The sequence below is a fragment of the Bidens hawaiensis genome, unplaced genomic scaffold, assembly GCF_021521415.1.
Source record: "Bidens hawaiensis isolate Kalapana, Puna unplaced genomic scaffold, B.hawaiensis_p1.1 tig00056223_1, whole genome shotgun sequence".
In the NCBI taxonomy this organism is placed as follows: domain Eukaryota; kingdom Viridiplantae; phylum Streptophyta; class Magnoliopsida; order Asterales; family Asteraceae; genus Bidens; species Bidens hawaiensis.
This window is the reverse complement of record NW_027500142.1, coordinates 27,969-43,211: the sequence shown is the minus strand read 5'-3', so window position 1 is coordinate 43,211 and position 15,243 is coordinate 27,969. Positions and strand designations below refer to the sequence as shown.

The 15,243-nt window shown below is 32.7% G+C and overlaps 1 protein-coding gene across 1 annotated transcript; it reads left to right on the top strand.

Moving 5' to 3' along the window:
* The first annotated feature begins 6,150 nt into the window (after positions 1-6,150).
* On the top strand, positions 6,151-13,238 carry LOC143601419 (uncharacterized). Its single transcript, XM_077078833.1, has 10 exons — positions 6,151-6,473; positions 6,573-6,650; positions 9,394-9,706; positions 9,800-10,026; positions 10,188-10,290; positions 11,092-11,192; positions 11,287-11,461; positions 11,548-11,718; positions 11,815-11,915; positions 12,768-13,238. The coding sequence occupies exons 1-10, from the start codon at positions 6,180-6,182 to the stop codon at positions 12,825-12,827; spliced, it is 1,623 nt and encodes a 540-aa protein (XP_076934948.1). The 5' UTR covers positions 6,151-6,179; the 3' UTR covers positions 12,828-13,238.
* The last annotated feature ends 2,005 nt before the right edge of the window (positions 13,239-15,243 follow it).

Genomic DNA, 15,243 nt, shown 5'->3' with positions numbered 1-15,243 from the left:
TGGGGTTTTAGCTCTTTTTGACTTGGTTATGTTTCTAGGGCTTGTACCAATACCAAGTTATAGAGTAAGTAGCAAAAGTTGGATAAGAAGTTAAAGCTACAACCTATTTCACATGTCAGTGATTAATTCACAAAAAGCTTACATTTTGGATCGGATGAGCTACTTGAGAAAAATCACAGTGGCTGAAACCACAATTTACTGTTAGTAAAATTATGGGATTGAGGATGGGGATAAGATGTGAATGCTCTTACATGAGTTATAATGACTTAGGATTTCTATTTAAATTTCATTATAACATATTCAACACGTGTCAAGTATAAGGGTGTTCAGTATTCGAATTGGACTGAAGTAACTCGAAATTCTATTTGACTCGCATTCAATTTTGAAGGTTCGAATTTGATTTTTAATCATTTGAATTCGATTTAGTAATTAAATTTGAATCGAATACGAATTTATAACTTTAAATTCAAATTATATATTTTATTTTTGTTATAAATATACATATTTATAAGAATATAAATTACAGAAGTCTCTTAAGTTCTAATGGCTAAAAATTGTAACTTCTATCATTTTGGTTATTCATTTATGCGATTGGACATTACCACTATGAATATTTAAGATGTTACAACTTTAAATAATTTATTTGCTTTATACACTTACAAGTCATGTGCTCGCGTGATGTAACGGTGAACAACACTTAAAGGTTGTTAGCGAGTTAAACCTAGCCGAGTCAAGGCTTGCTCGACCTCGACTCGAAATTAATACCGAGTTGGCTCAACTTAGCTCGAAATTAAAGCTGAAACCTTAAACTCGAGTTCGTCTTGATTATTATGATATCTATAAAACTTGAGTACATTTAATCAGATCTATATCTAATGAGGTTTAAATTATTAATGCTATGCACACGATATGAAATTTTCATTTGGGTCATATTTGCCGGTCAAAATTTAGGTAAAATTTATTTTGATTTTATAAAATTAAAAGTATATAAAACACATATTTAATATTTAGTAAAACATTTATAAGGAATTTAATTTGTTTCAGTAATGTTAGAATACAAAATATAAGGACCACAATATCGCACGAAAGCTAGGATTGGTTAAATTATAGCTAAAATGGAGGAAACCTATGTATTTTGATAACTTATTCAAGAGAAAAAAAAACTACTAAAAATATATATTTAAAAGACTTGTACGTTGATGCAACTATGACTTGTACCTTATTATCCGTATCTTGAAATTCAACAAAACTTATATCGAAACGTAGACAAAAATAAGCACTTCATAGCGGTATGTTCGAAATTTTTTAAAACTTAATATATTCAAAGATATAAAAGAAAAACAAAAATAAAATAAAATTAAGGAATATATGGGTAAACTTAAGGGGGTGGAAGGTAATAGTTATTAAAATTTACAAAAGTTGTGTATAGTTGATGGGTAGAAATTGCATTTATAATTTAACATTTAAAAGAGTCGTGTGAGGCTATTAAATAAAATATCATAATACCCTCTTAACTTTCACTTAACCTCTTTAAGACATGCAATAATTGAAGTAAAAATATTTGGACCTCTTAAAATTTAAATGGTCATTTGTTGTAAAACAACAACCTATTAGCAAGATCCATACATGATCATTCACATATAGATATGATAAAGAGAAAGATATTGTTTCTTATTGATGTATATAACCAAATACAAGATGCCTTTATTTATAAGGACTTATACATTAATACATGGATAATGAATAGATGGTGGTTAAGCATGTGGAGAGTCACACTAATAAATAATGGTTCATAACACTCCCCCTTGACTATCCACATAATGGAATACGCTTGGTAATGTTGCCTCATTAAAAACCTTGCTAGGAAAACCCATTGGGACAAAACCATAGCTAAGGGAAAAAGAGTGCAACGCGTATAATACTCCCCCTCATTTATACATCCTTTAAGTGACGGGTTCCAATCTTCTAGGAAAGTTTGTTTAAGTCCACCGCTTGATCATATAATGTACATTTCCTTATTTGGATACTCCCCCTCATTTATACATTCGTAAGTTATGAGTTTTGATCTTCTTGGAAAGTTTGTTTGAGACTATTATAGTTAACAATCCGCCGCTTGATCTTGTAGTTTACACTTAGAAATCTTCGTATATGACTAACATCATATAAATAAGTGACTTGTAGTGTCTCATCTTGTAAATAAGTACCACAACATCTATGACTTTGCTGTATTACATTCCCTGCATCGACATAACTAACCAAACATTTTTTTTACGGGTTAGTAAATATAAACTCATATCTTTCATACCATGAATGTATCAAAATATTTATGTTTAGCTCATTTTGAAGCCTCTTCACTTGAAACAAGTTATATCTTATCAAGAAATATAAATAAATAATATATCTAGTTATGTATAACTAGCAAGAAATATTGCACCAATTGCAATAAACTATAGTATTTCATCCATATTAAAATGCTCCAACATTTTATATATGAAGTTTGATTTATAAAAATATCATTATAGAAATGCTCTACACGCATACCATCTCTTTATAAGGTACAATGCAACCATCAACATTATATTATTGATTTAATATTAAAATATTCCATACATGAATCAAATATATCATATTCATATCTCTTTTCCAAGAGATAGTCACCGAGTTGATTATATCATTTCAAACTCGGCTTTTATAGTTCGCGTATAGAACTTGCTAATTTCATATAATATATTTCTTGAGCTTTTAGCTTAAATTCTTCCTGCACGTATAATTTGTCATGAACTTCCTTCTATGTAACCAATCATGTATACAATATATGACTCAAAAGGTTTTGCAATCCATCATGGACTTCCTTCCATGTTAACCAATCATGTATACAAATTTACTCTTCAAGAATTTGGCACATGACATAAGCTTCATCTGGTTAGCATATTCTTTACTATGTTATATTTAAAGATGTCATCAACAAGTATTTTAATATCATTCCATATTGTACCATTCTTGTCATAATTTATTCAATATCACCATATTCTTATTAACGCACAATAATTACATCATTAAGATGTCTATTTTTAACCAATAAATCGTGTTAGGAAACTCACCAGGAGTTCCATATATATTCCATCCATCAATGTATATAAGAATAATATGCACTCGGATCCAAATGTATATAATACAATCATATCGTTCTCGAGAACTTATTATATATGATTTTGGCAATTTAAATCCTTCAAGAATAAATTTCATTATCATAATATTTATCAGATGCATATCATTTCTCTATCGTATTACCAGATTAAATTATGTTGCATCCACCACTAGAAAATATATATCTTTTCATCGTTGTGCCATTAATTATGCCTTACCTTGCATAATTTTATTTTTCTTATCACGCTTTCGCATGAAAGACTCTTTTATTTCTAATATATATTACAAAAATTAGTTGTATGGACCACATGTCCAAAAACTAGCAGATTTATGAGAGAATTCAGTTCTGCATTATTTGCATCTGTTCATTTTGGCCAATCATTTTAATATCTCATTTATCGGCAGAACTTAGTTCTTGATCCTCAACGTTTTCATTATTTCAAACGCTATACAAAATTATCAACAACGTCGATTTTTTTTAGATCTCTTTTATTTTCAGGTACCTGAGGTTCTATTCTAGAACCATCATGTCTATCATCTCTTACAGAGAATCTTTCATTATATCTCGATTTGACCATCTTCATTACTTGCTCCATTTTCAAGGATTTTTATTCTTGTACCGAATAGTCTAACACGCTTTAGGCGTGCCGTACACTCATTACCAGTGTATGGTTGTCCTTCTTGGACTCTAATCTTAATTGGAGCACTGGCAGTTGGTATATATGACTTGGTTAATAACTTTATTTAGGTTAGTGAATGCGTCAAGTAACTAACTCATATACCTTTTTGAATGAATTATCATTGGAACTTTCGGTTCACACTTTTTAGTTTGAGGATCAATATAACATAATGATAATCCATTCCAATCTTTTTATTTTTCATTCTCCAACTGCCTTTTATCTCCCCCTCATGTTGATAATATTGATTTGCTTGAAATAAAACATCAATCATTTGAGTTATTAAGCGAATCTCGTCTTTAATGGCTAAGAAATTACTGATCAATGTTTATTCATGTCTATGTAACATATAATCCCAACCTTCTTTGAGGTCCCATATTTTTGCATTATGATGGAATATTTGCAATATATACCGCACTTTCAAACAACTATATATGGGATGTATTTGGTTCCATACCGAAACTAATTGTAATGGGGAGGAGTATTATAACTTATTGGCTTGATGTGAATTAATATTGTATCGTGTAAAAACACATGTTCCAACATACAAATATGAACTTCTGCTCTCATGATTATTGGATTTTCAATCAATCGTAGACGTTTGTTCATCGTCTTCGGCAAAAACAATTTTTGTAAAAATACTCGTCACATGTAAATTAACACTTATTCCAATAATCATTACTAAAACGGGAATTAAGATCATCGCATTTATCAAAATAGTCTAGAATAATGTGCTTGCTATCAGCTAAGTCATAAGTCATGCAAACTTCAGGCTGTGAATTTGATAACCATTTAGACGATGCATCGATTTTAAAACACTAAATGGCATCATGTCGGGATACACGTATCCATTTGTCATTTCCATAGTATATTAGAGATTTACACCCAAATTAGTTGGTTAAGAATTAACTTCCCATTGAGAGCACACGTTGTATGTTTAATTATCATGAAGAATTTTCTGGTTCTTCAATATTTTCACATCATCAATGACTCGGAATGGTCCAACCGGTAAAACCAATATATTAAACAATCATGATCCAAAAATTTCCGGCTTATGATCATATATGCTTGAGTTTCACTCGTATTTGTTTAATACACGACAAATAATACGAGGGAATACTATATTATTATTTCAAACATTCATGTTAAAACACGTTTCCTGATTTTATTCTCGTATCCCTTGGTGTGCCACTTCTTGTGGTCAATTTTACAATTAACATGGTTGATATCATTATCAACGCGATGGTCATTAGGATTTTCTCATTTACCATGATCATGACCTTTATAACTATCATAGTATAATCATCACATTATTACCATTATTAATCTCATCATTATCATGAGCATCATTAACTTCAAATAATCTCATCATCTTATTCACTTCACGGAATGGATAACAACCACACGACTTTCATGCTGTGGTTATTTCAAATGTTTTTGTTTCTCATTTAACAATAATGTTTTTTCACATAAATAATCTTCTCATCACACAACATCAATTGAAAAGCATTGTGATAGAATCATGGTCATGTATTTTTATTGCAAATTCTTTCAGTTTTATGTGTAACTTTATAATGATATATAAGGAGTACGACACATGGGGTGTCATTTCTTTACATTACTTTATTCCAAAAAGTAGTAAATGTTTTGCTATTATCAAATTGTATATCATTTATGAGATTAACAACTTTAAGCTTTTAGTTACTCTACACAAGTAATTATAGCATATTCAATATAAAAGGTATAGCATAAAATTACACAATACACCGAGTTATAATAAGTCGTTATATCACAATGTATAGAAAACATCTATTTATAAGGACTTATACATTAATACATGGATAATGAATAGATGGTGGTTAAGCATGTGAAGAGTCACACTAATAAATAATAGTTCATAACATCATTGAGATTCTCTTGATATATGGTATAGATATGTATTATGGTGTTAAAATGCTCAAATTTGTGATGGTTTTGAAATTGAAATTAAAATAGGTTTTTTTACCCAAAATTAAATCTAATCCATTCAAATTTCATTTTTGAATGAAATTTTGAATTCAAACAAAATCAAATCAAAATTTGCAATTTGTTCGAATTCGAATTTCATCTTAAAAATTCGACTAAACCGAATATTCGAAATTTTATTCGTTGAACACTCGCTCCGATTGGGGATCATAAAATTATTTTGTTTTAAAAATAATAAAAATTGAGTAGCATTAAAATTATTATTTTTTGAAATAAGAAAAGAATAATAATAACATCTGGATGCATCATCATCTAATCATGTATCAACAAATGTAATTGTGAAAGAAAATAGACAGGTATGGAAGAAGAAGGTTGGTTTCTTCAACATTGATGAATGGACCTTTAATAAAGAATAATAATAATAATTCCACAAAGAAAAGAAAGATGTTCATACTTCAGTCGGATCTCCGATCCGCCATTCAAATAGCAGCCACCTACTGCTATTTGAAACCCAATCGCCACTACGAACCACCACCTCTTTCCATCCGTACGCCGTCACGCCTGAGACCGATTCACGCAGTCTCCGATAAGCCTCCGATCTGTACCGCCGATGAGCTTCATTACGTTTCCATCCATAATTCCGACTGGCGCCTCGCTCTCTGGCGTTATAAGCCTCCTCCGCAGGTATTCTTGAATAATGTTTATTTCTGGTGATTTATTAATTGGCTGCGCATGATTAATGATTATGGGATTAGAGATCAATTCAAATTATGCATTGTGTAGGCACCTTCAAGGAATCATCCATTATTGCTTTTAAGCGGAGTTGGAACAAATGCGATTGGATATGATCTTGCTCCTGGGGTATTGTATTTTTTCTTCTTCTTCTCCATCCTACTTTCACACTTTACATCACTAATAATCACTGCACTGTCTTTTTAACCTTTAATCATCATAGTGATACCCTTATTTTTCTTTTTAGCTTTATAGGTAAGTATTAATTGTCTTTTATTTGCTATATTAGTAGGTAAGTTTAAGTTTTATTTTAGGTAAGGATTACTGCTAGTATGTTGATTAAGTTAGGGTTTTCTGAAGTCCTGTAACATTGTTAGGCATTGACCCATATTTCAGTGAACTCACACAAGACTTGGTATTCAGCTTCATTATATTGGCTATATTTTCGCATTTAGACTGTGTAGTGATTTTAACCAATTTTTTAGTTGAAATGCCACATAGGTGCCATGTAGGCAAAAATTGAATTCACTAAGACTAGACGTAGTGGTGCAATAATGGGCTGCCAAATCATTGCTAGAGCATTTGTCCGCCATGCCCTTGGCAGGCGCTGGTGGCTTACAAAAGGTAAATTATAATTTTGAATTCCAAAGAAATCATGGCCAAAACAATCCCTTGGGTATTTTTTTTTAATTCAAAATACAAAGAAATGAACAAATTGAATTCCAAAATCTTCTATCCGTTAGACTTGTTTTCGGAAATTTAAAAGTTAAAAAAAATTATAATTTTCACATAATATAAACCAATAATTTTAACCATTTTCACCACACCAAAAATACTTAACTCTATATTCTCTACATCTCTTGCAATTTTGAACCCCAACAACCAAAACATCCATGCGATGAACGTTTTCGACCCAAGCAACCCGCTTTACGTAAACATGCATGGCGTGAATGATCCCAACAACCCTTACTACTTCAACGCAAGCACGAACGAAATCTTAGACCAACTTTCATCCCTAGCCCCACAACTGAGACCTATACCCGTAACCTCACAACCAAGACCCAACTTCTTTTAGACTACAAAGAATCCCGAGATTATATCTCACGTGGAAAGCTTGGATTCTAAAATCGACCGTGTACTTGAGTTTAGAAACGAACAACAATTTGACCTTGATTTTTCTTTTCTCGATAAAGACTTATCTTATCTCATTTACCACCCGAAGATTCTGCTACATTCGAGCAAAGGAAGAACGAAATCCGTGCCAAATATAATGCCAACAAGTAGTTTTTCTAATAGTATCTTTTTTTTTTAATTTCAAGTTCCTAAGTTTTTTTAAGTATCATTTGTTTTTTCTTCTTACTACAAGTATTTTTTTTATTCCTATGTGCATGTAACTTTTATTTTATAAAAAATGTTCCAGTATTTTATTATGTGGTTTTATTATTTATATTCTTATGTTTATTGAATAATAAGATATTAAGTAAATAAAAAAAAATGAATAATAATTGCAATTAGTTAAAACCACTACACTTGATCTGAAAGGGGCTATAGTGAATTCAGTTTTTCCTACATGGCACCTAGGTGGCCATGAGTAATGGTTAATGCCTTAAGGGGCATTTTCCACCACGTCGTCATCAACTTTTTTAGTCAAAAGCATGCGTAATGAATAATGCCCTTTCAATCATTACACTTTAAGACACATATGGGCTTTATTGTAAAAATGCTCATGCCCATATAACGTCCCATAATGCCCCGGGGATGGTGTAGGGGCTTTATCCACCCATATAATGCCCATTACGCATGGACTTAGGTAAAACCACTACACATAGTCTAAAGCCCCTTTTAAATGAAGTGTAGTGGTTTTAACTATTTGCAATTATTACTCAAATCATTTTTTATTTACTTGATATTTTATTATTCAATAATTATAATAATTTAAATAATGAAACCACATAATAAAATACTTGAAAATTTTAGTAAAGCTAAAGTTGAAGTACATAGGAATAAAATGGGTACTTGAAAATAAGAAGAAAAAACAAATGATACTTGAAATAAAAAAACAAAAACAAAAAACGCAGGAACTGGAAATTAAAAAAAGAGGAAAGATACTATTAAAAAAATTACTTGTGGGCATGATATTTGGCATGGGTTTCGTTATTCTCTTGCTCGAATATAGCACGATCTTCAGGTGGTAAATGAGATAAGTCTTAATCAAGAAAAGCAAATTTGATATCGATTTGTTGTTCATTTCTAAACTCGAGTAAACGTTCAATCTTAGAATCCAAGCTTTCTAGATGAGATAATATCTAGGGATTCGTTGTAGCTGAAGAAGTCTTGTCTTGGTTGTAGGAATATGGATATAGGTCTCAGTTGTGGTGCTAGGGGTAGAGGTCGGTACATGATTACGTTTGTGCTTGTGTTGAAGTAGTACGAATTGTTGGTATCATTTGCCTCACATATGTTTACGTAAAGCGGGTTGTTTGGGTCGAAAGCTGAGTTTGTTTTGATAATTTCTTAAAAATACATCTGATTGATTATGATAAATTAGTTAGGGAGGTGATTTGCACACAAGAACTACATGCTATAGCATAACAATCATTCACAAAGGACTGTCGTCTACATATCACCTCCCAAATCCCATTCAATGTATAGTGTTAGAGATATTGTACACATGTTAATAATTCTGATAGCCTAATATAGGGATTCTCGTTTAATAGCTATTCTAGTATAGTATTGTTTTGTTGTATAGATTCCTGATGGAAAAGACGAGAAATATAAAAAAGGAAGGAATATATCGATGCATCCTTAACAAGCTTTTAGTTTCTATTTAATATGACATGTTGGTTATTAGACATTTATTTTAATTTTGCAGTCTTCATTTGCACGCCACATGTCAAGCCATGGATTTGATACATGGATACTTGAGTTTCGAGGAGCTGGATTAAGTGCTGAGGTGGCATCCAAAGAAGTCAAACAGCCAGTCAACCTTCCTTCTGAACGGATGGACACAATTTCCATAAATCCACAAACTGTAACTTCTGATTCTCCTGCACAAAGTAAAGTTTCATCTGCTGAAGAAAAGAAAGAGGCGGCTGAACTTGAATCTGATCAGTCACAGTTATTGACAACATTTACAGAAACTTTTAAGCGTTTTTCTGAGCGATTGTCAAACCTGATCAAGGAAGGTCATAAGTAATTGTTTGTAATTATGTTGCAATGAAAGTGTTATAATTATGTTGAAACTCACAAGTCACAACATGTTTATGTATAACTTTCAGGTTCACCAGAAGCCTTACAGAATTCAACTTTAGCTACACAAATAAGAGATTTAAGTCAAAGGCTTGTGGATATCATGGAAGAAAGTCAAAGATCAGTGTCTCCATCGTTCACTGATCTGCTTGATCGGTTTTCTTCCACAGTTGGAAATCTCCAAACTCAAGTTGACCTGCTTGGTAAATACAACTGGGACTTTGACCACTATCTGGAAGAGGACGTGCCTGCTGCGGTATTGTCACAACTCAATTATGTTAACTTTTTTATTTTTAAATCAGTTATATTTTTTCTTAAATAACTAGTGTTGTCACAACTTAATTATATTATTTTTTTATTATTTTTAAATCAGTTATATTTCTTCTTAATTAACTAGTGCTTTATTCTATAAAACAGATGGAATACATACGAAGACAATGCAACCCGAAAGATGACAAGTTGCTTGCAATTGGTCATTCTATGGGTGGTATATTACTATACTCCATGCTTTCTCGGAATGGTATGATATGAAAAAAATTGTTATTTATTAGAGTTGTTAATCGAGAACCATCTAGTATACACACCCTGTGTGTTGCTGTAGCTTGGTTTTAAATTAAGTTTATTTTAAAACGTAGGTAAGTGTGCCGCAATGGTATTTTCGGAATTTGAAAAAACATTATGGTGTAGTGGAAAGAAGATTAAATATATTATATTTGACCCTGGTCAGATTTGTTTAGAAGTTAATATCGAAACATATATAAACATAAGCATGTCATAACGCTGCAAATGAAATTTTGTAAAACAATATATTTTAAAATGTTACTCCCTCCGTCCCGGTCAAAGTGTCTTAGTTTGAAAAACACAAAGTTTAAGGTAGATTAAATTATTGTCTTTTTTGCTTACCAAATGACAATAATGCCCTTGGAAATTGGGTCCATAAATATTGTTTATTAATGTTAGTTGTGTGTGTTTAAGGGTAAACTTGGAAATTGGCTAATAAACTTTGAAAGTGGACATTTGTAATGGGACAAATAAAAAAGGAAATGTGGACACTTTTAATGGGACGGAGGAAGTATAAAGGAAAAACAAAATGTGTAAAGGTAAATAGGTAATTATAATGTGAAAGTAATAGCACAGCTTATAAGGGTTGTACTTGGGTCTGTGTTGAAAAAAGTTATACGGAAACGTAGATGAAAATAAGCATGTTAAAATGGTGTATTCAGAATCTTATAAAACATTATATTTAAAATGTTAAAAGAGAAAAACGAAGCATGTTCAAAATATTTGTGTACTGAAATTTGGTTATTTTTATTTTTACAAGCTTATGAGCAAAGAGAATCCCGGTTGGCTGCAATCGTTACTTTGGGAGCTTCACTTGATTACACTACTTCAAAATCATCACTGAAATTACTAACACCTCTGGTAAATGCACACAAATATTCATAAAGCCCTCTAACTTTTTAAATGTTTTGATACAAAGCCTCAAAACTTTAGAAGTTGTGTTTGTGATTTACAGGCAGATCCGGCCCAGGCGTTGAATGTGCCAGCTGTCCCGTTAGGTGCATTGCTGGCAGCAGCTTACCCTCTGGCTTCTCGTCCTCCTTACGTTATGTCGTGGTTAAACCGTCTCATTACTGCACAGGATATGATGCATCCTGAACTCATGGAGAAGTTTGTCATGAACAACTTCTGTGAGTTCCTTAAATATCTTTGAATCTGTCTACTTGGCCCGTTAAATATTAGCACAATCCATTTTTATTGTTTGACCAATGAGCAGGTACGGTGCCTGCAAAGCTGCTTTTGCAGTTAACAACTGCTTTTCAAGAAGGCGGATTACGTGACAGAAGTGGAACTTTCTTTTACAAAAATTATATCAACAAAATTGATGTTCCGGTCTTAGCCATTGCTGGTGACCTTGATCTCATTTGTCCACCTGAAGCTGTATATGGTACATCATATTACTTTCTATTACAAATAAACTTAAAACATTTATTTTTTTGTTTTCAGTTTTTGTTAACTTGGGTCAATTGGACTAATGAAACAGAAACAATCAAATTAGTTCCTAAACATCTAGCCGTGTACAAAGTTTTTGGTGAGCCAGATGGGCCTCACTATGCTCATTATGATCTTGTCGGAGGTCGTTTGGTATGTCATTTGTTATCCTTTCCTTCTCGTAGCACTTGTTAAATATGCCAATTCAGACCCGTTTACTTCTTAATAGGTTGATTCAAGTCATCCGTTTTGGAATAATATTTTTTTGTTCAAAATTTGCGGGTCACATGGGTTAAAGGGCTTAAACGAGTCAAAATTAGCTATATATTAAGAGGTGGTAACAAGTAAGCACTCATATTGTACCAATTTCTAAACATGGTCAACATATGTTCTTTTTAGCTATATTTTTTCAACATTTTACCCGTTATAAAATTCAACTTGAATTAACTTTTTTATAGGTGGCGATCACGACCCATTGCTCAAATAATGGGTTAATTTGGGCAAAAATTAGTTTATTTGAGCAAAAATTAGTTATGTATGGGTTCATTTGGGTCGCCTTAAATTAGTCAACGGGTCAAAATGGGTCACCGTAAATTAGTCAACTAGTTAAATTGGGTTACCTTAAATTAGTCAACAGGTCAAATTGGGTTGCCTTAAATTAGTCATCGGGCCAAAATATACCAACGTTTATACAATGTAACTTAAAAAGTTCCAAATGGGTACTTTTTTTTCTAAATGACTTCTTTTAACCCGATTCCGTTTTGGCCAAACCCGTTTTGACCCCTACAAAATTAAATTGATACGTTTTATATACAGCTCGTATTGACCCAAATTCATTTTGCTTAGAACCCGTTCTCACTTGTGACTTGCCCAGTTTGCCAGGCCTAACTTTCTCACATCACATTATTTAACAGTGACCTAGATCAGACCTTTCTTTCCTTCTCAGAACAGTACTTCTAAATTTAGGCCCGACCCGTGATGTCTTTAACTACCTTAAAATTGCAGGCACCAGAACAGTTGTATCCATATGTAATCGAGTTTCTGATAGCTCACGACTCAAGCTAATTTCACTATACTCCATATCATATACAAAGATAATTTGCATAGATCTACATTCTTTGGAGTAACCTCAGTAAACACACGGGTAATGAATGACATCCATGGAAATGATGCACACTGAAGGATATATTATTGTATCAACTTCTAGCGTATCTATACACCGAAAGGTGGATCGAGAACGGGTTTGGTGTATCTACATGCATGCCCAACTTTCTGTAGAGTAAAAATGAAAAGTACAAAATATTATTATTGGTATTTGAATTATGTATTTATTGTAGTCATGCATGCCATGATTATAAACCATGGATTGCCACTGTATTCATTGAACAACTTTTGCGAAGTATATGGAAACTTCATAGTCATTTACACATGTTTTCAGAACCGGGCCGGCTACATAACCAGGTTGAGTCTATTTGAACCGGACGGTTAGTGGTTGGACTGCTGACCCGCATAATAAATTTATAGATATATTTGTATTGGATTTAGAATCTGACAAGTGGCAAAAAACTATGAACATCTATATGCAGTATGCAGAATGTTAATGCACATGCTTTCAACGCACGACTGGTGGCAAAATGTTCAATCAAACTCACGGTATTGATTACGCAGAATTTTTTTCTCAAAAGTCTATGCTTAAAATGATTATACTTATCGTCGTAGCCATATATTATGACTATAAATGTGGAAAGGGGGTCGTTAAAACAACTTTTCGATGAACACTCAAGTGAGAAATGAGAATGCTTATATGATGCAACAATAAAGTTTGTGCAACCTAAGTATCACAATGAAGTATGCAAGTTGGGAATTTGTTTTATTTTAAAGAGAGCGTCTCTTATTTAGGCCACCCGTAGTTGGCGTGGTCTTGGGGCGAAATCCGGCGAACCCCCCCCCCCCCCCACCCGGGCGTGTGGGGCGATAAGGGGGAGGGGTGCATCTATTTATTGCCTCTTCCCGTTTTGATTTTATTATCATAATGGATTGTGTGTGGTATATATGTATATATATTGAGCTACAAAACCATTACACCCTAAAAATAAATACCCACTATTTGCTGACTGGACGTCACATGACGCAAAAACGCCACATTTTGTAGCCCCTTCACTACGCATAGCCTTAGAATCAAGCCGGGCCTAGGAGGTTCTTAGGCTATATGTAGTGGAGGGGCTACAAATTGAGGTGAATTGCGATAAGACAACCATTTGGGAATCAAAATAAGTTACATTTTTCAAAAACATATTAAACGTTCATTTTCAAACAACTGGTCAAAGTTATTTCTAAGATGTTAATTCTTAGTCAAAATGTTTAACTGTTTGAAAAAACTTAAAAAACAGCATCCAAACTTCAAGATAGATAGTGATGCAAAACTAGAATGACCGCCAACAAACGAGATTCATGAATCATTGATTCCATTCTATTGATCAAACAAACACCCATTTTTTTATTCTCTCACAAGTCTCCCTCTCATTTTTGCATAGCAAACGCTATTTGGGTTTTTATTACGACCACTATTATTTCTTTTAACACTTCTCAATTTAGAAGAGACAGCATAGTTTATCGAGAGAGAAAGTGGGTGAGTGCTTTTATTGGAACGGTGATCTCAATCACTTGGATTATAGTGGACAACATTAGTGAGATGTGAAGTAACTGATGGGAGACGAATATGATTGAGATATAAGATGTGATCATAAGTTTTGTAACAATAATCTTTACCACTTTGGTGAATACAAACCCTTGGTTGAAGACAAAGAAAGTAGATTATACATTTGCTAAAACCAACACATTGTTATAGGAAATATTTTCTTAACAAACAATTATAAGAAAAGTAAACAAGAAATCTGTGTCTAAGTTCTAACACATGTTTCATGTTAGATGGGATATTATATTAGCAACACGACCAAAGGTGAAAAGTGATGCTTGCCTACCGCTTCTGGTCTAAATCACCCTAACCTAACCTAACCTAACCGGTGACTAAAACGTTATGTGACACTTGTGTCATCGGTCTGTTGGAATATTAGATTTTCGGTCCGGACTGGATTTATTTGTCAAAAACCCAAATTCCTGATTATATGCGTTGTGTTTTTAGCATGTCATGGGATGAATGCATGCAACAAAATTGTAGAGGTAGAATTGACTCCAAGATTGACTTGTCATTGTTTTCCTTCAAATAACTCATTCACCTGACCTAACCCACCATTTGCAGCCCCAACAAAAAATCACTCTCGGTCAAACCCGACAAACCAACCACAAGAAACCAAATGGGGTAAACTAATTCATTGTCTATTTTATATATTTTCAATGTCATTTTTTTTTTTCTTTTAATGGTCATTTAGATCACTTACGGGACAATTTTCTTTTCTTTTTTTATAAAAAGAACTTATTAAAACGAAACAAACTGCCAATCCCACAAAGAACAAAACAACGC